At 42.3% G+C, this 27,226-nt stretch overlaps 1 protein-coding gene across 2 annotated transcripts in view; it reads left to right on the plus strand.

The window, feature by feature from the left end:
- Nucleotides 1-8,496: 8,496 nt before the first annotated feature.
- Nucleotides 8,497-27,226, plus strand: part of galnt2 (UDP-N-acetyl-alpha-D-galactosamine:polypeptide N-acetylgalactosaminyltransferase 2) — a 92,464-nt gene continuing 73,734 nt past the window's right edge. Inside the window, exon 1 of one of the 2 annotated variants that reach the window (XM_036956100.1) lies at nt 8,497-8,865. In XM_036956100.1, coding sequence (XP_036811995.1) covers nt 8,770-8,865 — 96 coding nt within the window. In that variant the 5' untranslated portion in view covers nt 8,497-8,769. The remainder of the gene's footprint in view (nt 8,866-27,226) is intronic. The other variant, XM_036956101.1, reaches the window with a different exon arrangement.

The raw sequence follows: 27,226 nt of genomic DNA on the forward strand, positions 1-27,226 counted from the left end.
ATAAACGTTGGAAATAATACAAATAGAATCTCCAGTTACTAAACAATGCTTTGTTAATGGATTTAGTACCATCTGGCTGTGCTCAACTTATGAGAGGACCACAGTGGAAATAAGCCTGCAGGCTTTATTATGTATCCCAGATCATTTGATGTAGGCCTATTCACTGTTGGGCTGGAACAGACTTCTATGTACATTTAATGATCAAATTGTCACGTTCTGACCTTAGTTCCTTTTTTATGTCTTTGTGTTAGGTTGGTCAGGGCGTGAGTTGGGGTGGGTAGTCTATGTTCTTTTTTCTAGGTTGTTATATTTCTATGTGTTTGGCCTAGTATGGTTCTCAATCAGAGGCAGGTGTCGTTCGTTGTCTCTGATTGAGAATCATACTTAGGTAGCCTGTTTTCCCCACTCTTGTTTGTGGGTGGTTATTTTCTGTTTAGTGTATGTCACCTTACAGAACTGTTTCGTTTCTTCCATTTCACTTTGTTATTTTGTTTTGTGCGTTCAATTATGACGGACACTTACCACGCTGCATATTGGTCCGATCCTTCTTACTCTTCCTCGGACGAAGACAAGATTCGTTACAGTAACACCTACCAATCAAGGACCAAGCAGCATGGTATCGAGCAGCAGCGTTCTCTGGACTCATGGACATGGGAGGAGATTTTAGACGGTAAGGAACCTTGGGGACAGGCTGGGGAATATTGCCGCCCCAAGGAAGAACTGGAGGCAGCGAGAGCTGAGCGGCGGCGATATGAGGAGGTAGCACGGCAGCGCAACAGGCACAATAGGCAGCCCCAAAAAAAATTGGGAGGGGACACACGGGGAGTGTGGCGGAGTCAGGTTGGAGACCTGAGCCCACTCCTCGTGCTTACCGGAGGAAGCGCAGTACTGGTCAGGCACCGTGTTATGTGGTCAAGCGCACGGTGTCGCCAGTATGCTTTCATAGCCCGGTGCGCTATAGGCCAGCCCCCCGCAAGTGCCATGCGAGTGTGGGCATCCAGCCAGGGCGTGTTGTGCCGGCTCAGTGTGTCTGGTCTCCGGTACGCCGTTTCGGCCCAGGGTATCCTGCGCCGGCTCTGCGTGCTGTGTCTCCGGGGCGCTGGGAGGGTGCAGTGCGTCCTATGCCTGCGCTCCGCCCGTGCCGGGCGAAAGTGGGCATTGAGCCTAAGGGACAGGTGCGAGTGGTATGCACCAGATCTCCAGTGCTCACCCACAGCCCGGTTCAACCTGTGCCTGCACTCTGGAGGGTCCGGGCTAAAGTGGTCATCCAGCCTGGAGGAGTGATGACAAGGATGCGCACCAGTGCTCCCTCACAGCCCGGTCCATCCGGTGCCTCCTCCACATACCAGGCCTCCTGTAGGTCTCCCCAGCTTGGTGGGTCCTGTGGCAGCCCCACGCACCAGGCTGTCTCTCCGTCTCCTCCCTCCAGGTTCGTCCGTCTGTCCTGAGCTACCAGAGCCGCCCGTCTGTCCTGAGCTGCCAGAGCCGCCCGTCTGTCCTGAGGTGCCAGAGCCCCACGCACCAGGCTGTCTCTCCGTCTCCTCCCTCCAGGTTCGTCCGTCTGTCCTGAGCTGCCAGAGCCGCCCGTCTGTCCTGAGCTGCCAGAGCCGCCCGTCTGTCCTGAGCTGCCAGAGCCGCCTGTCTGTCCTGAGCTGCCAGAGCCGCCCGTTAGTCAGGAGCTGCCAGAGCCGCCCGTCACTCCGGCTGCCGGAGTCGCCCTTCTCTACGGCGCTGCCGGAGTCGCCATTTACTACGGCGCTGCCGGAGTCGCCCTTCACTACGGCGCTGCCGGAGTCGCCCTTCACTACGGCGCTGCCGGAGTCGCCCTTTACTACGGCGCTGCCGGAGTCGCCCTTCACTACGGCGCTGCCGGAGTCTCCCGCCTATCCGGCGCTGCCGGAGTCTCCCATCTATTCGGGGCCCGCTGCAAGCGTACCCAGTCTGAGGTTGGCGGCGAGGGTCGCCGCTCCAAAGGCGCCTCTTAAGCGGGCAAAGACTATGGTGGAGTGGGGTCCACGTCCCGCGCCAGAGCCGCCACCGCGGACAGACGCCCACCCAGACCCTCCCCTATAGGTTCAGGTTTTGCGGCCAGAGTCCGCACCTTTGGGGGGGGTACTGTCACGTTCTGACCTTAGTTCCTTTTTATGTCTTTGTGTTAGGTTGGTCAGGGCATGAGATGTGGTGGGTAGTCTATGTTTTTTTTTCTAGGTTGTTATATTTCTATGTGTTTGGCTTAGTATGGTTCTCAGTCAGAGGCAGGTGTTGTTCGTTGTCTCTGATTGAGAATCATACTTAGGTAGCCTGTTTTCCCCATTTTGGTTGTGGGTGTTTACTTTCTGTTTAGTGTCTGTTCACCTTACAGAACTGTTTCGTTTTCTCTTCGTTATTATTTTGTGTAGTGTTCAGTTTGTTCAATTAAAACATGATGAACACTTACCACGCTGCATTTTGGTCCTCTTCTCCTTCCACCAACGAGAAGCGTTACACAAATAAAAATGTAAAAACATGGGGTAACCAACAGTGGTCCAATTGGAAAGCCAGTAGGATGCTAGTTGTATTTAAAACAACAATCTGTAAGAAAAAATTACAAAATATAACTATTGTAAAATAGATTGTGTTTGTAAAATGTATACAGTATGTAAAAGCTGGAAAGAGAAGCCCAAGTGTTGTTGTTCATTCGTTTACTCCAATTATGGGAGGGGTGGTAGGTTTAGCCCGGACCCTCCAGAGTCCAACTAGCATAGTTGTCTCAGGATGGTAAGTTGGTGGTTGAAGATATCCCTCTAGTGGTGTGGGGGCTTTGCTTTGGCAAAGAGGGAGGGGTTATATCCTTCCTGTTTGGCCCTGTCCGGGGGTGTCCTCGGATGGGGCCACAGTGTCTCCTGACCCCTCCTGTCTCAGCCTCCAGTATTTATGCTGCAGTAGTTTATGTGTCGGGGGGCTAGGGTCAGTTTGTTATATCTGCAGTACTTCTCCTGTCCTATCCGGTGTCCTGTGTGAATTTAAGTATGCTCTCTCTAATTCTCTCTTTCTCTCTTTCTTTCTCTCTCTCGGAGGACCTGAGCCCTAGGACCATGCCTCAGGACTACCTGACATGATGACTCCTTGCTGTCCCCAGTCCACCTGGCCGTGCTGCTGCTCCAGTTTCAACTGTTCTGCCTGTGATCATTATTATTTGACCATGCTGGTCATTTATGAACATTTGAACATCTTGGCCATGTTCTGTTATAATCTCCACCTGGCACAGCCAGAAGAGGACTGGCCACCCCACATAGCCTGGTTCCTCTCTAGGTTTCTTCCTAGGTTTTGGCCTTTCTAGGGAGTTTTTCCTAGCCACCGTGCTTGTACACCTGCATTGCTTGCTGTTTGGGGTTTTAGGCTGGGTTTCTGTACAGCACTTTGAGATATCAGCTGATGTACGAAGGGCTATATAAATACATTTGATTTGTTTAGTGAAAAAGAATATAGGAAAAAAATATATACACTACCGTTAAAAGGTTTGGTGTCACTTACAAATGTCCATGTTTTTGAAAGAAAAGCACATTTTTTTTGTCGATTAAAATAACATCAAATTGATCAGAAAAACAGTGTAGACATTGTTAATGCTGTAAATTACTATTGGAGCTGGAAACAGCTGATTTTTTAAATGGAATATCTACATAGGCGTACAGAGGCCCATTATCAGCAACCATCACGCCAGTTTTCAGCTGTGTCCAATGGCACATTGTGTTAGCTAATCCAAGTTTATCATTTAAAAAGGCTAATTGATCCTTAGAAAACCCTTTTGCAATTATGTTAGCACAGCTGAAAACTGTTGTTCTGATTAAGGAAGCAATAAAACTGGCCTTATTTAGACTAGTTGAATATCTGCATTTGTGGGTTTGATTACAGGCTCAAAATGTCCACAAACAAAGAACTTTCTTCTGAATCTCGACACTATATTCTTGCTCTGAGAAATTAAGGCTATTCCATGTGAGAAATTGTTAAGAAACTGAAAATCTCATACAATGCTGTGTACTACTCCCTGCACAGAACAGCGCAAACTGGCTCTAACTAGAATAGAAATAGTGGGAGGCCCCGGTGCAAAACTGAGCAAGAAGACAAGTACATTAGAGTGTCTAGTTTGAGAAACAGGCGCCGCACAAGTCCTCAACTGGCAGCTTCATTAAATAATACCCACAAAACACCAGTCTCAACGTCAACAGTGAAGAGGCGACTCCGGGATGCTGGCCTCCTAGGCAGAGTTGCAAAGAAAAAGCCATATCTCAGACTGGCCAATAAAAATAAAAGATAAAGATGGGAAAAAGAACACAGACACTGGACAGAGGAAGATTGGAAAAAAGTGTTATGGACAGACAAAACTAAGTTTGAGGTGTTTGGATCACAAAGAAGAACATTCGTGAGACACAGAAAAAATGAAAAGATGCTGGAGGAGTGCTTGACGCCATCTGTCACGCATGGTGGAGGCAATGTGATGATCTGGGGGTGCTTTGATGCTGGTAAAGTGGGAGATTTGTAAAGGGTAAAAGGGATCTTGTAGAAGGAAGACTATCACTCCATTTTGCAATGCCATGCCATACCCTGTGGATGGCACTTAATTGGAGCCAATTTCATCCTACAACAGGACAATGACCCAAAGCACAGCTCCAAACTATGCAAGAACCATTTAGGGAAGAAGCAGTCAGCTGGTATTCTGTCTATATTGGGGTGGCCAGCAAAGTCACCGGATCTCAACCCTATTGAGCTGTTGTTGGAGCATCTTGACCGTATGTATGGTAAGTAACAAGTGCCCATCAAGCCAATCCAAATTGTGGGAGGTGCTTCAGGAAGCATGGGGTGAAATCTCTTCAGATTACCTCAACAAATTGACAACTAGAATGCCAAAGGTCTGCAAGGCTGTAATTGCTGCAAATGGAGGATTCTATCAGGAATTAAAAATAATTATTTATAACCTTGTCAATGTCTTGACTATATTTGATATTCATTTGACAACTCATTTCATGTATGTTTTCATGGAAAACAAGGACATTTCTAAGTGACCCCAAACTTTTGAACAGTAGAATATATACATACACACATACATACATACAGTTGAAGTCAGAAGTTTACATACACTTAGGTTGGCGTCATTAAAACTAGTTTTTCAACCACTCCACAAATGTCTTGTTAACAAACTGTACTTTTGGCAAGTTGGTTAGGACATCTACTTAAACAGCTTGGAAAATTCCAGAAAATGATGTAATGGCTTTAGAAGCTTGCTAATTGCCATAATTTGAGTCAATTGGAGGTGTACCTGTGGATGTATTTCAAGACCTACCTTCAAACTCAGTGCCTCTTTGCTTGACATCATGGGAAAATCTAAAGAAATCAGCCAAGAACTCAGAAAAAACATTGTAGACCTCCACAAGTCTGGTTCATCCTTGGTCACAATTTCCAAATGCCTGAAGGTACCACGTTCATCTGTACAAACAATAGTACGCAAATATAAACACTATGGGACCACCCAGCCGTCATACCGCTCAGGAAGGAGACGCATTCTGTCTCCCAGAGATGAACGTACTTTGGTGCGAAAAGTGTAAATCAATCCCAGAACAACAGCAAAGGACTTTGTGAAGATGCTGGGGGAAACAGGTACAAAAGTATCTATATCCACAGTAAAACGAGTCCTATATCGATATAACCTGAAAGGCCGCTCAGCAAGGAAGAAGACACTGCTCCAAAACTGCCGTAAAAAAAGCCAGACTACTGTTTGCAACTGCACATGGGGACAAAGATCGTACTTTTGGGAGAAATGTCCTCTGGTTTGATGAAACAAAAATAGAACTGTTTAGCCATAATGACCATCGTTATGTTTGGAGGGAAAAGGGGGAGGCGTGCAAGCCGAAGAACACCATCCCAACTGTGAAGCACGGGGTGGCAGCATCATGTTGTGGGGGTGCTTTGCTGCAGGAGGGACTGGTGCACTTCACAAAATAGATGGCATCATGAGGCAGGAAAATTATGTGGATATTTTGAAGCAACATCTCAAGACATCAGTCAGGAAGTTAAAGATTGGTTGTAAATGGGTCTTTCGAATGGACAATGACCCCAAGAATACTTCCAAAGTTGTGGCAAAATGACTTAAGGACAACAAAGTCAAGGTATTGGAGTGGCCACAAATCCCTGACCTCAATCCTATAGAAATTTGTGGGAAGAACTGAAAAAGCGTGTGCGAGTGAGGAGGCCTACAAACCTGACTCAGTTACACCAGCTCTGTCAGGAGGAATGGGCCAAAATTCATCCAACTTAAGCTTGTGGAAAGCTACCCGAAACATTTGACCCAAGTTAAACAATTTAATGGCAATGCTACCAAATACTAATTGAATGTATGTAAACTTCTGACCCACTGGGAATGTGATTAAAGAAATAAAAGCTTTAATAAATCCTTCTCTCTACTATTATTCTGATATTTCACATTCTTAAAATACAGTGGTGATCCTAACTGACCTAAAACAGGGAATTTTTACTAGGATTAAATGTCAGGGTTTGTGAAAAACTGAATTTAAATGTATTTGGCTAGAGTTACTAGAGTTACCTCTGCTGCAGATGATAAGTTCATCAGAGTTAACTGGCTCACATGAGGACCACCACAGGAATGGAAGACCAGAGTTACCTCTGCTGCAGAGGATAAGTTCATTGGAGTTACCAGCCTCAGACATTGCAGCCCAATTAAATGCTTCACAGAGTTCAAGTAACAGACACATCTCAACATCAACACATCTCAAACCACTACTAAAGGCACCAATAAGAAAATACTTGCTTGAGCCAAGAAACACGAGCAGTAGACATTAGACCGGTGGAAATTTGTCCTTTGGTCTGGAGTCCAATTTGGAGATTTTTGGTTCCAACCGCCGTGTCTTTCTGAGACGCGGTGTGCGTGAACAGATGATCTCCGCATTTGTATTTCCCACCATAAAGCATGGAGCAGGAGGTGTTATGGTGTGGGGGTACTTTGTTGGTGACACTGTCTGTGATGTATTTAGAATTCAAGGCACACTTAGCCAGCATGGCAACCACAGAATTCTGCAGCGATACGCCATCCTATCTGGTTTGGGCTTAGTGGGACTATAATTTGTTTTTCAACAGGACAATGACCCAACCCCTGTTTTTGCTTTCTCACTATGGGGTATTGTGTGTAGATTGATGAGGAGAAAAAAACGAATATAATTAATTTTAGAATAACATAACAAAATGTGGAAAAAGTAAAGGGTTCTGAATACTTTCCAAAGGCACTGTATTTACCAAAAATATATGGAAGCTTCCATCAATCTGCAATATAAAAGCTGATCCACCCCCTAAATATATATATAATATAGCTCTGGAAAAAATTAAGAAACCACTGATAAATGATCAGTTTCTCTGGTTGTACTATTTATAGGTATGTGTTTGTGTAAAATTAACATTTTTGTTTTATTCTATAAACTACTGACAACATTTCTCCCAAATTCCAAATAAAAATATTGTAATTTAGAGCATTTATTTGCAGAAAATGACATCTGCTCAAAATAACAACAACAAAAAAGACCTTGAATAATGCAAAGAAAATAAGTTCATATTCATTTTTAAACAACACAATACTAATGTTTTAACTTGGGAAGAGTTCAGAAATGCATATTTGGTGGAATAACCCTGATTTCCAATCACAGCTTTCATGCGTCTTTGCATTGCGCTCAGTGGTGAAGCTGAGGCAGGCTGCAATGTATGCAGGAGGAAGCAGTGGAGACCGAGAGAGAGTACAGTGGTTTCTAAATGGGGGGTCCTCTGAGAAAACCTGTACTAACTTTATCAAACAAGTTAGGGCCTTTAAATAAATAAAAATATATATATATACAGCTCCACATGTCCCATCTTCCATATAGGCCTGGGTACATCACATGCAAATAGGCTACAGTTAAAAACAATTCATTTGATTGGTTGTCGCTGATGCTATGTGTCAGTGTGAATAATTTATCATATTTCCCCCCTTTCAGGGGTATGACATTACAATTGTATGCCACTACAGCTAATGGGCTATGTGTTTGTAGATGACTGAGGTGCATGAACCAATAGCAGCCAAGGTGATAATGGCTGGGATAATTTTTCCATAATGGCTGCTGTTGCTGCTAGCAAGCATGAGGACGAAATGGCAGTTCATTTAAACTAGCAGTCATTCAATCTTCCCTGTGTAACAGTTGGGATAATGAGCAATTCGGAGTACAACACATTTATCATCTCCGGATTAAGGTACATTTTCTGAGCAATATTTCGCACAGTTCCGTGGTCTCTTAATAATATACACAGGAATGCTGTCCGACCCTATTGCAGCTGTAAGAAAGCTGGTCAGATCTGCTGGCTACCACCTCATCTACACTGACCATGAAGGTAGGCTCCGCCTAATCTGTTACACAAACTGCTGGATCGTTTTATAATCCACTGCGACAATGTTGCAAACGCTCAAATGATACATTCTCTAATAAATCGCTACAATATTGTAAACAATGTTTATTCTGTCAAATTCGAGAATGCATGGACAAGCGTCTCAAACCCCCATCACTCCTCCTTCGATGGTGTCTCCACGGAGTGTGATTGGATTAGAGACGGTTACCCTTTCCCCTCTAACCCGGTGATGTTGGCTGTTTCCTGGTCTCTCTACTCGACTGCTGAAGCTCCACTGAACACAGCTCAGATACCGGACGCTTTAATCAAAGCAAAAGCCTATCAGACAATTATTTCACATTCAAACAGACAGCAATGCGAAGGAAATCGAGGATATTACTATGCTTTGCTGTCCTCTGGGTGCTTGGCATAGCATATTATTTCTATTCAGGAACAACGTTGAGCCGAAAGGTATGTTTCCCCGACTCTTTTCTGAGCTTATTGAAAATTCATTAGAGCTCGCTTCAACGAGAATTCAGTACATGGAATGGCTTCAAGACAAAAGCGAACCATGTTGTGTAGATTTTTATCATGGCTATTTTGATAGTCTGCTAATATTATGGAAAGCAAATTCCGAGTGTATACCGTTAAGAAATCTATTGTTTCCATGATCAACTAGATTATTTGTATTTGCTTAATAGGAATACAGCTATTGCATGCTTTGAACGTTGTGCGGTCTGGAAGCTAATCGTAGCGTAGTCTGATTAAACAGGCTGTAATACACAATTAATTTGTATATACAGCCTGAAACTAATGCCTACAAAATCGTGTAAATGTTCCTTACAAGCAAGAATGTTTTATACAATTATATTTTTAACTTACTCCACGGGTTGTCTTTGCGGTTTGTACTTAAGCTGCTCGAAATTTGAGACAAATTGTCCAAAGAAAAGTATTGTTTACCCCACTTTTCAGAGAGCCGGTAGGCTGTATGGTTCGGGAACCGATATAAAATTAGTTTCTTTCGTCAATAGGTATTGAACCAAGCATGCCATAAAAATTGTATATTTAAGCAATAACACATGAGGGGGTGTAGTATATGGCCAATATACCACGTCTAAGGGCTTTTCCAACACTCTACTCAGCAAACTGGATGCAGTTTATCACAGTGCCATCCGTTTTGTCACTAAAGCACCTTATACCACCCACCACTGCGACTTGTATGCTCTAGTCGGCTGGCCCTCGCTACATATTCGTCGCCAGACCCACTGGCTCCAGGTCATCTACAAGTCCATGCTAGGTAAAGCTCCGCCTTATCTCAGTTCACTGGTTACGATGGCAACACCCATCCGTAGCACGCGCTCCAGCAGGTGTATCTCACTGATCATCCCTAAAGCCAACACCTCATTTGGCCGCCTTTCGTTCCAGTTCTCTGCTGCCTGTGACTGGAACGAATTGCAAAAATCGCTGAAGTTGGAGACTTTTATCTCCCTCACCAACTTCAAACATCTGCTATCTGAGCAGCTAACCGATCGCTGCAGCTGTACATAGTCTATTGGTAAATAGCCCACCCATTTTCACCTACCTCATCCCCATACTGTTTTTATTTATTTATTTTTATTTTTCTGCTCTTTTGCACACCAATATCTCTACCTGTACATAACCATCTGATCATTTATCACTCCAGTGTTAATCTGCATAATTGTAATTATTTGCCTACCTTCTCATGCCTTTTGCACACAATGTATATATAGACTCCCCTTTTTTTCTACTGTGTTATTGACTTGTTAATTGTTTACTCCATGTGTAACTCTGTGTTGTCTGTTCACACTGCTATGCCTTATCTTGGCCAGGTCGCAGTTGCAAATGAGAACTTGTTCTCAACTAGCCTACCTGGTTAAATAAAGGTGAAATAAAAAATAAAATAAAAAAAGTAGGCAACACGCAACGCAGTGTCTGGATACAGCCCTTAGCCATGGTATATTGGCCATATACTACAAACCCCTGAGGTGCATTATTGCTATTATAGACTGGTTACCAAAGTAGTTAGAGCAGTAAAAATAATACATGTTTTGTTATACCCGCAGTATACCGTTCGATATACCACGGCTGTCAGCCAATCAGCATCCAGTGCTCAAACCGCCCAGTTTATAATTGATTTAAGGGAGAGTGGAGAACAATCCACACTTTTATTTTGGGGAATAGTACATTTTTTAAAGGTTAAGATCTGAATAAAAAATGTACAATTCAAACAGAAAATGTGTTGATTGTCCTCCTTCCTCCCCTGATTCAGGATATGCCGTTTTCATTGTCACGGCGTGCTTGGTTAATTTGCTATTGACGAGAGAACCGAATATCCAATATAAAACTAATTTGACCTCTGAGCCAAACATATAACATACCTAATGATCTCCAAAAAGTCAGATAAACAATACTTTTCTGTGGATATTTCGAGCAGCTGAATGACAAACCACACAGACAACAGGTAGAGTAAGTTTAAATGTAATTTTATTCAACATTCGTAAGGAACATTTACCAATTTTTTCAGGCATTAGCTTCAGGCTGTACATACCAATTAATCGGACTAATCGTAGCCTATCATTTTGATGTGTGATTGAATAGCTAGGCCACCGTAACCACTTTATCAAGAGCTGTGTTTAATGCACACACCACTTCCTTAATTCAACTATGACTGCTGCAATAGTGGCAGGAAGTAGCCTATATCGGCTACATTGTAACAAAATATTCAAACCTTTTGTGTTGTTTGCCATTGTTTAAAACTCATGCTTATCTATGGTCATATGATTACAAGTGAGGAATAGGCTATTGCCTGTAGTTTATAACCTAAGTACTGTATAGCTCTCTCCCAAGGCTTATTATTCTTTCTCTGTTACCGTTAATAAACCGTTAATAAACAAAAACTACGAGGTCAAACACGTCACTTATTGTTAAGTTGTGCATTTAGCAAATATATTAACCTGGTTTATCATGTAACCAACCCCTGTGATAACACCTGTCCCCTTTATTGGGCCACTATTTGCTCTCCTCTTGTCAGTGTGTGCTCTGTCATTTGGCACCTTTCATTTGACATTATGCTGATAGGTGGTGCAGCTAGATAAGGGACCTATTGACATTCTGATTTGATTAACAAAGGCCCAGTCTCCACTAAAGGTAGTTATCAGTGAGTAGTTTCCAATTTCCCTGGCGAGTGCAAGGCAGAGGGATACCTCAAGGCCAAATCACAAGGAACTGCTCAGGAACGCCACCACAATGCTAAGCTCCCACGTTGGACTCAAATAGGGGTGATAACAATGCTGCTGGTTTCCTGTCTGTGGGAAGGGGGCATCTGATGTCTGACTTTTGTTGTGGAGGGAAATGAGCCTGCAACAGAATTAGGGCTGGTAATTGCCACGGACCTCACGATATTATCACAATATTTAGGTGCCGATATACGATATGTTTAGCGATTTTATTGTGATTCAATGTTCCCAGCATATTGCTCACCATATGTCTACTGCAGAGAGACTAGAGAGCCATGTGAAAATGAGTTTTGGAAAGATGAGTCATGGAAAGAAAAATGCTGAAAACAAATTTGCTCCTGATTTTAAAAAGAAGTTGGAGGACAAGCTATGATGGAAACTGGAGTTACTGGAGTTTTGGTGCAGGTACAGCAAACTAGGACTATTGTCAAAACGGTACAATATGAAGTGCCTTCAGAAAGTAGTCATACCTCTTGACTCAATCCACATGTTGTGTTACAGCCTGAATTCAAAATTGATTAAATGTGTATACATACATACATCACACACACACACACACACACACACACACACACACACACACACACACACACACACACACCTTTTTTTCACCTTTATTTAACCAGGTAGGCTAGTTGAGAAGTTCTCATTTACAACTGCAACCTGGCCAAGACAAAGCAAAGCAGTAGAACACATACAATAACACAGAGTTACACATGGAATAAACACAATATACAGTCAATAATACAGTAGAAAAAGTATATACTGTGTGTGCAAATGAGGTAGGATAAGAGAGGTAAGGCAATAAATAGGCCATGGTGGTGAAGTAATTACAATATACCAATTAAACACTGGAGTGATAGATGTGCAGAAGATGAATGTGCAAGTAGAGCTACTGGGGTGCAAAGGAGCAAGATAAATAAATAAATACAGTATTGGGATGAGGTAGTTGGATGGGCTATTTACATTTGGGCTATGTACAGGTGCAGTGATCTGTGAGCTGCTCTGACACCTGGTGCTTAAAGCTAGTGAGGGAGATATGAGTCTCCAGCTTCAGTGATTTTTGCAGTTCGTTCCAGTCATTAGCAGCAGAGAATTGGAAGGAAAGGCAGCCAAAGTAGGAATTGGCTTTGGGGGTGACCAGTGAGATATACCTGCTGGAGCGCGTGCTACGAGTGGGTGCTGCTATGGTGACTAGTGAGCTGCGATAAGTCGGGGCTTTACCTAGCAAAGACTTGTAGATGACCTGGAGCCAGTGGGTTTGGCGACGAGTATGAGGCGAGGGCCAGCCAATGAGAGCGTACAGGTCGCAGTGGTGGGCAGTATATGGGACTTTGGTGACCAAACGGAATGCACTGTGATAGACTGCATCCAATTTGTTGAGTAGAGTGTTGGAGGCTATTTTGTAAATGACATCGCCGAAGTCGAGGATCGGTAGGATGGTCAGTTTTACAAGGGTATGTTTGGCAGCATGAGTGAAGGATGCTTTGTTGCGAAATAGGAAGCCGATTCTAGATTTCATTTTGGATTGAAGATGCTAAATGTGAGTCTGGAAGGAAAATTTACAGTCTAACCAGACACCTACAGTTGAAGTCGGAAGTTTACATACACCTTAGCCAACTACATTTAAACTCAGTTTTTCATAATTCCTGACATTTAAACCTAGTAAAAATTCCCTGTCTTAGGTCAGTTAGGATAACCACTTTATTTTAAGAATGTGAAATGTCAGAATAATGGTAGAGAGAAGGATTTATTTCAGCTTTTATTTATTTTATCACATTCCCAGTGGGTCAGAAGTTTACATACACTCAATTAGTATTTTGTATCATTGCCTTTAAATTGTTTAACTTGGTTCAAACGTTTCAGGTAGCCTTCCACAAGCTTCTCACAATAAGTTGGGGGAATTTTGGTCCATTCCTCCTGACAGAGCTGGTGTAACTGATTTACGTTTATAGGCCTCCTCACTCGCACACGCTTTTTCAGTTATGCCCTCAATTTTTTCTATAGGATTGAGGTCAGGGCTTTGTATTAGCCACTCCAATACCATGCCTTTGTTGTTCTTAAGCCATTTTGCAACAACCTTGGAAGTATGCTTGGGGTCATTGTCCATTTGGAAGACCCATTTGAGACCAAACTTGAACTTCCTGACTGATGTCTTGAAATGTTGCTTCAATATATCCACATAATTTTCCTGCCTCATGATGCCATCTATTTTGTGAAGTGCACCAGTCCCTCCTGCAGCAAATCACCCCCACAACATGATGCTGCCACCATCGTGCTTCACGGTTGGGATGGTGTTCTTCGGCTTGCAAGCCTCCCCTTTTTCCTCCAAACACAATGATGGTCATTATGGCTAAACAGTTCTATTTTTGTTTCATCAGACCAGAGGACATTTCTCCAAAAAGTACAATCTTTGTCCCCATGTGCAGTTGAAAACCGTAGTCTGGCTTTTATAATGGTGGTTTTGGAGCGGTGGCTTCTTCCTTGCTGAACAGCCTTTCAGGTTATGTCGATATAGGACTCGTTTTACTGTGGATATAGATACTTTTTTTTACCTGTTTCCTCCAGCATCTTCACAAGGTCCTTTGCTGTTGTTCTGGGATTGATTTTCACTTTTCACACCAAAGTACGTTCATTTCTATGCGAAAGAATGCGTCTCCTTCCTGAGCGGTATGATGGCTGCATGGTCCCATGGTGTTTATACTTGCGTACCATTGTTTTACAGATGAACGTGGTACATTCAGGTGTTTGGAAATTGCTCCCAAGGATGAACCCGACTTGTGGAGGTCCACAATTTTTTTTCTGAGGTCTTGGGAAAATCAAAAGAAATCAGCCATGATGTCAAGCAAAGAGGCACTGAGTTTGACAATTGGCCTTGAAATACATCCACAGGTACACCTCCAAATGACTCAAATGATGTAAATTTGCCTATCAGAAGCTTCTAAAGCCATGACATTTTCTGAAATTTTCCAGGCTGTTTAAAGGCACAGTCAACTTAGCGTATGTTAACTTCTAACAAACTAGAATTGTGATACAGTGAATTATAAGTGAACAAATCTGTCTGTAAACAATTGTTGGGAAAATGACTTGTGTCATGCACAAAGTAGATGTCCTAACCGATTTGCCATAACTCTAGTTTGTTAACAATACATTTGTGGAGTGGTTGAAAAATGAGTTTTAATGACTCCAACCTAAGTGTGTGTAAACTTCCGACTTCAACTGTAGGTATTTGTAGTTGTCTACATATTCCAAGTCAGAACCCTCCAGAGTAGTGATGTTGGACTGGCAGGCAGGTCCGGGCAGCGATCGTTTGAAGAGCATGCATTTAGTTTTACTTGCATTTAAGAGCAGTTGGAGGCCATGGAAGGAGAGTTGGATGGCATTGAAGCTCGTCTGGAGGTTAGTTAACACAGTGTCCAAAGAAGGGCCGGAGGTATACAGAATGGTGTCGTCTGCGTAGAGGTGAATCAGAGAATCACCAGCAGCAAGAGTGACATCATTGATGTATACAGAGAAGAGAGTCGGCCTGAGAATTGAACCCTGTTGCACCCCCATAGAGACTGCCAGAGGTCCGGACAACAGGCCCTCGGATTTGACCTACTGAACTCTATCAGAGTTGGTAAACCAGGGCTGTTGAGTCTGCCGATAAGAATGTGGTGATTAACAAAGTCGAAAGCCTTGGCCAGGTTGATGAATACAGCTGCACATTATTGCCGGTTATGATATCGTTTAGGACCTTGAGCATGACTGAGGTGCACCCGTGACCAGCTTGGAAACCAGATTGCATAGCGCAGAAGGTACGGTGGGATTCGAAATGCTCGGTGATCTGTTTGTTAACTTGGCTTTCGAAGGCCTTAGAAAGGCAGGGTAGGATAGATATAGGTCTGTAGAAGTTTTGGTCGAGAGTGTCTCCCCCTTTGAATAGGTGGATGACCGCGGCAGCTTTCCAATCTTTGGGGATCTCGGATGATACGGAAGAGGTTGAAAAGGCTAGTAATAGGGGTTGCAACAATTTCGTCAGATAATTTTAGAAAGAGAGGCAGGGCAGTTGACCGGGGTAGGGGTAGCCAGGTGGAAAGCATGGCCAGCCATAGAAAAATGCTTATTGAAATTCTCAATTATAGTGGATTTATTGGTGGTGACAATGTGTCTTAGCCTCAGGCAGTGGGCAGCTGGGAGGAGGTGCTCTTATTCTCTATGGACTTTACAGTGTCCCAGAACTTGTTTTGCTATAGGATGTACATTTCTGTTTGAAAAAGCTAGCCTTAGCTTTCCTAAATGCCTGTGTATATTGGTTCCCAACTTCCCTGAAAAGTTGCATATCACGGGGGCTATTCAATGCAAATGCAGTATGCCACAGGATGTTTTTGTGCTGGTCAAGGGAAGTCAGGTCTGGAGTGAACCAAGGGCTATAGCTGTTCCTGGTTCTACATTTTTTGAACGGGGCATGCTTATTTAAAATGGTGAGGAAGGCACTTTTAAAGACTAACCAGGCATCCTCTACTGACGGTGTGAGGTCAATATCCTTCCAGGATACCCGGGCCAGGTCGATTAGAAAGGCCTGCTCGCTGAAGTGTTTTAGGGAGCGTTTGACTGTGATGAGGGGTGGTCGTTTGACTGCAGACCCATTACGGATGCAGGCAATGAGGCAGTGATCGCTGAGATGTTGGTTGAAAACAGAGGAGGTGTATTTGGAGGGAAAGCTGGTTAGGATGATTCATACATGTTTTGTGCTTCAAGGAAGTGAGTTTGTGTTTATACAAGACCTCTTGCACCCACCTACCTTCAACCAATCATGTCAATGCGGAGCTATACGGTGCCCTCCGCATTGTTACAAAATCTGGGAGGCACACAATGATGCGGTACGGAGCTCAATTTGGCCTCTGTATGCCTCCAGAGGCTCTGCAATTCGTCACACCCTGCATACGGAACCTCATGTCCAGATGAAGCATAAGTTGGCTTTTAGTCTCTGAGCTTTGCACACCTTGATTGTGCAATATTTGCCCATTATTATTTTTGAAATTCTACAAGCTTTGTCAAATTGGTTGTTGATCATTGCTAGACAATCATTTTCAGTTCTTGCCATAGATTTTTAAAGTAGATTTAAGTCAAAACTGTAACTCGGCCATGCAGGAACATTCACTGTCTTCTTGGTAACCAACTAGTAGATTTGGCCTTGTGTTTTAGGTTATTGTCCTGCTGAAAGGTGAATTCATCACCCAGTGTCTGCTGGAATGCAGACTGAACCAGGTTTTCCTCTCGGATTTTGCCTGTGCTTAGCTCCATTAGTTTATTTTTTTTATCGTGAAACTCCCCAGTCCTTAATGATTACAAGTATACCCATAACATAATGCAGCCACCACTATGCTTGAAAATATGGAGAGTGGTAGTTAATGTGTTGTATTGGATTTCCCAAACATAACACAAAAAAATGAATTGCTTTGCCATATTTCTTTCAGTATTACTGTCTTGCATCCTGTTTGGAACATGTTTTGGATATGTTTTATTCTGTACAGGCTTCCTTCTTTTCTCTCTGTCAATTATGTTAGTATTGTGGAGTAACTACAATGTTGTTTATCCATCCTTAGGAGAAAGCTTGACTGAGGGACCTTACAGAACATTGTATGCGTGGGGTACAGAGCTGAGGTAGTCATTTAAAAATCATGTTAAACACTATTATTGCACACAGAGTAAGTCCATGCAACTTATTATGCGACTTGTTTAGCAAATATTTACTCCTAAACTTATTTAGGCTTGCCATAACAAAGGAGTTGAATACTTATTGACTCAATACATTTCAGCTTTTCAATTGTAATTTAATTTCTAAATATTTGGAAAAACATTATTCCATATTGTCGTTATGGGTTTTTGTGTCTAGGCCAGTGACAACATTATTTTTATTTTTATAGAATCAATTTGAAATCCAGGCTGTAACACAAATGTAGAAAAAGTCAACGGGCGTGAATACTTTCTGAAGGCACTGTAACTATCAGTTTTTTTCCCTCATCACTAAACATAATGCACTTTTATTGTAGTTCTATCCATATGTTAGACAGGCTATTGCTATCTCAACAATTAGTCCGTCAGCTCTAGGTCTGTCTGTGATTTGGGAAGGTGAAGGTCTTGCTTTGTAGGAGAGCAGCAGTAAAAGGTGCCCACAGTAGCAGAGAGCACCATTATGCTCCCTCTTGTCCTGTGACTCCTGCTACTGCAGACTGGATCCCTCGGCTGACGACAGCCCGAAACAGCAGAGGGATCCAGTCTGCAGGAGCCTGTCGACAGCCCGAAACAGCAGAGGGATCCAGTCTGCAGTAGCAGGAGTCAGGCTCCTGCAGACTGGATCACTCTGCTGTTTCGGGCTGTTGACAGGCTCCTGCAGACTGGATCCCTCTGCTGTTTTGGACTATTGAAAGTCCCCTTTACTGCTGCTCCTGTAGTAATCCAATTTTAGCTAGAATGTATTTATATCCTTATGGCACCTAAACATGTTTTCAATTGAATGAATCCCATGAAGTATGCTTTTTTTCTGAGGAAGTCTGCATCTTAGTTTGAATCGTGTGATATGGAATATACAGAAGATGTTTAGGCTTCTATCTTTATGACTGCTCAAGAGGCCTCTTTAACCATTGAAATTGAATGTTATTTATTGCTCTCCACCTAGGAAATTCTAGTTTACAGACCTACATTTTACACAAACCAACAAACGTCACCCAGACATTTACAGTTCCAAACCTACAGTTTCACTGTGAAGACGCCAGAGAGTGGCTGCCTTGAACTGAGGAAACTATACACCGAGAGGCCTAAAATTAGGCGTATGTAGTCATGGCAGGTTTGAGATCCTCAATGTAAGCAGCCGGGTCAGAGGGTTAATGCTTTCCCAAACCTCCCACTTGATTGTATTGGGAGCTGCTGCGGCTTGGTGAGAATGCACTCACTGGATGTGTATGGTAACCAGATTGTCAGCTTTTATCTCTTGCTCCAAAGGGTTTGATCTGATTTCTGCTCTGCAACACAATTATTGATAAACTGATTGTTCTGCTTTTGCTCAGCGGCCAACAGTGTAGTTGCGCCCACTAGTGTAAAGAAGGGCCATGCTGTGCTTCCTCAGCTTTGTAAGTCAAAGGTCTTTTTTGAATTGATTCATTTGCAAGTATAAAGAAATGTAAATGAAAAAGTGCGTTTGAAGAAAAGGTAGAGAATTTCTCAATGTGAACGAGTACGCACAGCAGCATTCTAGAATATTGGACCGTAGGCTTTCATACTTTTCTCAGCGCAGCTCATGCAATTTCGCCATCTGTCAATACATTGAAAATGAAAGGAGGACTCATACCGGAGTCACGTTGGTTTGGTATGGTGGGGAGGTGCTCGTTCGAGTTGTGCATCCCTGTCCCCTGCGGATGGTGGTCTCAGAACCGCGTAGCTATGTCACATAGTGACACTGGACTATCACAGGACTATGAGTTACGCTTGACAAAGAGCATCATAACTGATCATCTTCAGGTTACATTTTTGAACAGGTTACTGGATGTTTGATTTGCTAGAGTAATTGTTGTGATGATAATGATTTTCACATTTGATTCTAATATTTCATTGTTCGTTGTCACTTTGGCATTGAATACAGTTAATTCGGGAAGTATTCAGACCCCTTGATTTTTTATAGCCTTATTCTAAAATGGATTAAATTGTTTTTTCCCCCCTCATCAATCTACACACACTACCCCGTAACGCCAAAGGAAAAAACAGGTTTTCAGAGTTTTTGCAAAAAAATACAAAAATAAAATGGAAATATCACATTTGCATAAGTATTCAGACCCTTTACTCAGTACTTTGTTGAAGCACCTTTTGGTATCAAATACAGCCTCAAGTCTTTGTGGGTATGACGCTACAAGCTTCGCCCCCCAGTCTGAGGTTCTGGAGCAGGTTTTCACCAAGGATCTCTCTGTACTTCGCTCCATTCATCATTCCCTCGATCCTGACTAGTCTCCCAGTCCCTGCCGCTGAAAAACATCCCCACAGCATGACGCTGCCACCATGCTTCACCGTAGGGATGGTGCTAGATTTTTTCCCAAACATGACACTTGGCATTCAGGCCCAAAGAGTTCAATCTTGGTTTCATCAAACCAGAGAATCTTGTTTCTCATGACCTGAGACATGCCTTTTGGCATGTTACGGAGATTGTTGGGAGAACCTTCCAGAATCCCATCTCCACAGAGGAACTCTGGAGCTCCTTCAGAGTGACCATCGGATTCTTGGTCACCTCCCTGACTAAGGCCGTTCTCCCCCAATTGCTCAGTTTGGCCGGGCGGACAGCTCTAGGAAGAATCTTAATGGTTCCAAACTTCTTCCATTTAAGAATGATGGATGTCACTGACTTCTTGGGGACCTTCAATGCTGCACAAATGTTTTGGTACCCTTCCACAGATCTGTGTGTCGACATAATGCTGTCTCTGAGCTCTACGGACAATTCCTTTTGTTTGATAAGGGAAAACAGTTATTTAATCAGTTTTAGAATAAGGCTGTAACCTAACAAAGTGGAAAAAGTCATACAATATGACGTCCATATAACCTGGAGGAGGAAATTATTTTCCAAAAACAAACAAAAGTGGCACTGATCCAATGATAAAGACAGTGAATATGCTTACTTACCGGGGAAATGGCTGATGTTCTCTGCTGGTGCCATTGTGCTACTTTTTGCTCAATTAAGTTGAGAATTTTGATAACTAAAAGACTGATTGGAGTCTTCTTATTGTCTTCTCTTTACAGCAATAGTCATTTGTTTTCTGAATAGTTTTTCAGTGATTTGTATTTTTAAATACTGCGATATGCCTTGCTGGGTCTTTTTTGCTGCGTTGTGACTTATGATTTATGATTTATAATCATCGATTTGCTATTTGCGTTGTGCTCTGCGCAAATTGTGGGCCCTTCTGACTGTAGGCGATGCGCTTTTAAAACAATCTAGTTTATTACTTATGAACTAATGATCCTCTGTGGCCAAATCATGCTTTCTGGTGTAGTGGCCTATTTTGAATGATTTTATTTATTTCTGTATAGACAGGAGTAAGCTAATTAGGCTATATAATTTTGGCAATTCAATTCACTTTAGGGAATGCCTTGATTCTCCGAGCTTTGTGGATACGCCGCCTATGTTTTCTAACATCTTCAAATTGCTCATCAGAGTTCGGTAAGGCATGCGATTGCGTCAGAGTTGCTTGTTGAAATGAATTTCCCTAAACTAAATGTGATTTTATGTCTTTCTTAATTAAAATACTGCCGGTCAAATGTCTGACGCCACATTTTCCTAACGGAAACCCTGGGCGTGATATACACGGCGATAGTCCCTGAGAACTCCCTCTGAAAGTAAAAAGGGCAACATTTGATGACCAAGTATTCCTACTCAGGAGAGCAGAAGCTCACAATTTCCTGCACGTTGCCCCCATTACACCGCTAGTTATTGTTCATGAATCAGAAACCTCCGCCTTTGTTCTTGCCAGAGAGAGCCTGCTTCCTATCCAGTTGATAAACTGTAAAACCTGCTGGTTTTATATAATCCATTTGGATGTCGAAGGAAAGCAAAAGTTTCAGAAAAAACTGCTAAATATTTTGTTGCAGTATGAGAGTGATGCGTAATCTGATGTCCCTCTGGAAGGAGATCCTCGTGCTGAGTTTATTCACTAATGATTGAACATTGGCGAGGTAGTATGCTCTGTAATGGAGGATGGGTCATCCGGCTTCTCAATCTCACAAAGACCCCTGCACGACTGCCTCTCCGCCGGCATCTTCGTTTCCTTCTCTCCGGTAGGACTTCCAGGCTACCCGGCGCCATTGTTCCACCATCTCCGGGAATTTGGGAAGGTCGGGTGGATGGTGAGTAACCAGCGATTCATATTCCAATAGTTCTACCCGGGTCTATGAAAATTTGAGGAAAACACAAGAAAAAGTAGAAACCTGGAAAGTTTTGTAGGAGCTTGAGTGTAGGAGCTACCGTGTTCGTCGCCGCCATCTTGCCAGAAGATCATCTAGGACCTCAGCCAGCCGAGCCACTGTCTGTTCTCACCCTTCCATCATTCAGAAGCGGGCAGTATAGGAGCATCATGGAAAAAAACATGTCTTCACCCTCCAATAGACATTTACAGTGTCATTGTTACAGTTGTAAATGCATGTATATTGTTTCATTCACTTCTCTTTTTGACCTTTTGGAGCTTAAGAATGTCACTGTACCCTGCAATTACATGTTCATGTGACTAATAAACATATCTAATCAGCATGAGCACCCTGGACTACTGTGTTTTGTAGGTTGTTTGTGTACCTTTATTTATCTGATGTGTGTTACTCTTGTCTGCTGCCAGGCTAAGCCATACAAATGGACCTGGTTTGGAGCACTAACTCTCTGCTCTTCAGAGAGCTGATTTGTCCTAATCTGCCATGCTTGAGGAGCTCCACTGATGAACAAAACTGCTAGTGTTCTTCCACGAGCTGGTCAATCACCTCCAACAGTGCTGCCACTCAGTGCCATGATGAGGGAAAGTAGCTTACACAGAAATAATTTGTTTTTTGATATCCCATTGTGAGTTTTTAAATAAATGTTGTAATACTGCTTTCAATTTGCTGACTCATTTCCTGTTCGGAGAAATATATAACTGACCCTTTTCTATGACGTGTGACGTCCATGAATGACAAATTATGCATGTTTTTTATGATCATGGGTACTGGGGACAGATAATTAGGCATATTATTTTGACAAGTGTCACTACGTCTCAATGGCAGTGGTGTAAAAATACTTGAAAGTACTACTTAAGTAGTTTTTTGGGATATCTGTACTTTACTATTTATATTTTTTGGCAACTTTTACTTCACTACATTCCTAAAGATTTTTTCCCCCCCTGACACCCAAAAGTACATTTTGAATGCTTAGCAGGACAGGATAAGGGTCCAATTCACGCACTTATCAAGAGAATAGCCGTGGTCAACCCTTCTGCCGCTGACCTGGCGGACTCACTAAACACACATTTGTAAATTATGTCTGAGTGTTGGAGTGTGCCCCTGGCTTTCCTAAAATAAAAAATTCTATGGTACCATCTGGTTTGCTTAATTGAAATTATTTTTACTTTGTATACATAAGTATATTTTAGCAACTACATTTACTTTTGATACTTAATTATATTTAAAACCACATACTTTTAGACTTTTACTCTTTAGTACTATTTTACTAGGTGACCTTTACTTGAATCATTTTCTATTAAAGTATCTTTACTTTTACTCAAGTATGAAAATTGGGTACCTTTTCCACCACTGCTCAATGGAGATATTTGACAAAGACAAAAGTGACGGAGGAGTGCTGCTTTGAGTGGAGAAATGATTTTGGAGTTCATAGCCGTAGTCATTAGATTCATCGTCACAAATGCTTCACCACCACACGTTTCTGTCAAGTGAGCCAAAGGCTCTATTGGGCAAAACCCCACTTGTCTGCGCTGCCCCCATACACAATGGCTCCATTTTCCATAAGGCCTGTCGCTCTAAAGATGTACCACGGCCATGAGAAGGATTGCATTGACTCTCATAATAAAGCATTCATAGGACATATTCATCACTGCTGATTACGTAACAGGTAATATGATAATAATAACAATATATACCATTTAGCAGGCACTTTTATCCAAAGCAACTTAGTCATGCGTGCATACATTTGATGTGTGGGTGGTCCCGGGAATCAAACCCACTACTCTGGTGTATACAAGTGCAAGTGCTGGTTGATTTGTATTTTATTTATATTTTTTGTGTATATCATGTGAATGTAAAGCAATTCCAATGTATTATGACTGTAAAGATTAGCCATGCAAGTTTAAAATATGTTCATAGTAATTTGTAAGAAATACATATCCTCAGTGCTTACTATGAGGTATTAACAAAGTATTGCAATGTTTAGTCTCTGTATAATAGAGGGCAGTAAAACAGCTTGACTCAGACTCTGGTGACCCACACATGGTTGTGATACTTGGATAAATGAGGAGATTGTCTCCCTGACAGTATTACAGTATTATCTAACAAGGGGCTAAAGCCACTATAAGACAGTAATAGGACTCTGAAGGGACTGGCCAGGGATGGCACCAGCAGAAATGTGTACTTTGACACAAGGATTTAACTCACAGGCCACCCTCACTACTCCGCTGATAAAACAGTTTTTTTTTTCACTGCTTGTGCTGTGTAGAGAGGGAGAGAGAGAGCCACAGCCCTAAAAACACGTGTGTATTTTTGTTTTGTCATAGCTGAGAATGAGTTTGTAACAATCTCATGTGTTTGAGAGATTGCACTTCACAGTAGAGTTTGGGATTGTGTGAAGGCCACAGGCCAGTAGTGATGAGCGGAGGACTAGCAGCTTTAACTGTAATAGAGCCTCTTTGTGCTCTTAATGACAGTGCTGCTGCCTCAGATTTGCCCTAAGACCGTGTTGCAATGTATTTGCCTTAGGCTAATCATGCATATTGAAGTTTTATAGAACATGGAAAAAGTCCTATTCCTAGCCTTCTTCAACAATGACGTGCTTTGTTTTAGTGGAAGGAGGAACAATGCACTTGCCAGCCAAATTTCAGCATTAGAGTTTACAATTTACAAATACTCCCCAGCCCTAGTGCTGTCTCATGCTTGATATTCAGATTTCAATTTGCTGTGTGTGGATGTTTCCCCTCACTGTGAATTGAAAAGAATGCACCCATTACATTCTAGCACTCGTAGGTTGCTGCTCTCAACCCTTTCCCCCGGCTATATACGCTTCTTACATTTAACATTGCCATTTTAGTCATATAGCAGACTCTCTTATCCAGCGCGACTTACATTAGTACATTCATTTTATGATAACTAGGTGAGACGACAACATATTACGATCAGAGCAAATACATTTTCACTCAACATAGTAGTTATCAGCAACGTCGCTGCTTGTAGAGGTTTGGGGGGTGGTGGTGTGTATCTCTGGATCTACAGTAGGTATCTTACCAGATGCCGAAGATCTGAGGACCAAAGTCTATTTTTATATAGCTTGAATTACCTATTACTGTCAATCTTTACGGTATCTAAGATTTTTGTTATGTATTCAGTCATTGTATGGATGGGGTTTAGAGACAATGTTGGGATTTCTTTCCTTCCTTTACCCCCCCCCCCCCACCCACCCACTCAGAAATATGCTGGTTGCCTTAGACACAACGAAGGCACTGTTTGAAGAAGATGGCCCGTTCCAGGTCTTATTGAACATGTACAGGCTTGCAGACAGCCTAAGTGAAGGCATGATTCTAACAGTGTTGGCCTCACAATGGGCTTCAGGGTCTCATCACGGTATTTCTATGCGTTCAAATGGCCATCCATTTAAATGTGATTGAGTTCATTCGTAGCTTATGCCTGCCCATACCATAACCCCACCGCAGACATGGGGCACTCTGTTCACAACATTGACATCAGCGAACCGCTCTCCCACACAACGCCATACACATGGTCTGTGGTTGTAAGGCTGGTTGGATGTACTGCCAAATTCTCTAAAACAGCGTTATGGTAGAGAGATGAACGTTAAATGATTTGGCAACAGCTCTGGTGAACATTACTGCAGTCAGCATGCCAATTGCACGCTCTCTCAAAACTTTAGACATTTGTGGCATTGTATTGTGTGACACAACTGCCCATTTTAGAATGACTTTTTATTGTCCCCAGCACAAGGTATGTGTAATGATCATGCTGTTAAATCAGCGTCTTTATATGCCACACCTGTCAGGTGGATGGATTATCTTGGCAAAAAGAAATGCTCACTAACAGGGATCTAAATACATTTTTGCACAATTTGAGAGCAATAAGCTTTTGTGCGTCTGGAATATTTCTGATCTTTTATTTCAGCTCATGAATCATGGGACCAAAACTTTTACATGTTGCATTTTAGATTTTTGTTCAGTGTAATTTCAAGAGCTGTAGTATCTGTTGCCTCTTGTTTTTTTCTTTTGGCTTGAGTCATACCTTGGCTAGATAACTGCTTTTTGCGCTCCTTTTTAATTAATATGCCTACTTGACCTGTTTCTTGTTTTGTGTTCGACCTAGCCAAAACACCAGATTTTACTCTCCTTTCAACTATTGGTAGATTTAGAAAGGATTAGGGAAATGTTTGGTCAGAAAACTTAACTTTTTATGTAAATGATCTGTGCAGGCTAGTACTTTATCCATAAAATGGTCAACCAATGAGAGTAGGGTGCATACAGTACATTCTGAAACTATTCAGACCCCTTTACTTTTTTCCACATTGTGTTAGATTACAGCCCTATTCTAAAATGGATTCAAGTATTTTTTTCCCTCATTCTACACACAATAGCCCATAATGACCAAGCAAAAACGGGTATTCAGACCCTTTGCTATGAGTCTCGAAATTGAGCTCCGGTGCATCAGGTTTCCATAGATCATCCTTGATGTTTCTACAACTTGATTGGAGTCCATCTGGTAAATTCAATTGAACATGATTTGGAAAGGCACACACCTGTCTATATAAGGTCCCACAGTTGACAGCGCATGGCAGAGCAAAAACCAAGCCATGAGGTCGAAGGAATTGCCCGTAGAGCTCTGAGAAAGGATTGTGTCGAGGCACAGATCTGGGGAATGGTACCAAAACATTTCTGCAGCAGTGAAGATCCGCAAGAACACAGTGGCCTCCATCATTCTAACTAGGGGGCAGTATTTTCATTTTTGGAAAAATAGAGTTCCCAATGTAAACGGGCTATTTTGTCAGGACAATATGCTAGAATATGCATATAATTGACAGCTTAGGATAGAAAACACTCTAAAGTTTCCAAAACTGTAAAAATATTGTCTGTGAGTATAACAGAACTGATATTGCAGGCGAAAGCCTGAGAAAAATCCAATCCGGAAGTGACTCATGTTTTGAAAGCTCTGCGTTCCGATGCGTCCCTATTGAGCAGTGAATGGGCTATCAACCAGATTCCTTTTTCTACGTATTCCCCAAGGTGTCTACAGCATTTTGACGTAGTTTTGCGAATTTATGTTGAAGAATGAGCGGAAGCGACTATATTGCATAAGTGGTCACCTGATGGCTCTGAGTGATTCTTGCGTAAAATACAGAGGTAGCCATGATTGATTGATTATTGACAACGTTTGCCATGTTTCTGTTGATATTATAGAGCAAATTTTGAATATTTTTCGGCGTTTTCGTGACCGCAATTTCCGGTCGATTTTTCAGCCAAGCGTGAAGAACAAACGGAGCTATTTCGCCTACAAAAATAATATTTTTGGAAAAAAGGAACATTTGCTATCTAACTGGGAGTCTCGTGAGTGAAAACATCCGAAGCTCATCAAAGGTAAACTATTTAATTTGATTGCTTTTCTGATTTTCGTGACCAGGTTGCCTGCTGCTAGCTAGGCAAAATGCTATGCTAGGCTATCGATAAACTTACACAAATGATTGTCTTGCTTTGAATGTAAAGCATATTTTCAAAATCTGAGATGACAGGGTGATTAACAAAAGGCTAAGCTGTGGTTCAACATATTTCACTTGTGATTTCATGAATCTGAATATGTTCTAGTAATATTTATGTCCG

Source organism: Oncorhynchus mykiss, chromosome 20 (assembly GCF_013265735.2).
Source record: "Oncorhynchus mykiss isolate Arlee chromosome 20, USDA_OmykA_1.1, whole genome shotgun sequence".
NCBI classification, from domain to species: domain Eukaryota; kingdom Metazoa; phylum Chordata; class Actinopteri; order Salmoniformes; family Salmonidae; genus Oncorhynchus; species Oncorhynchus mykiss.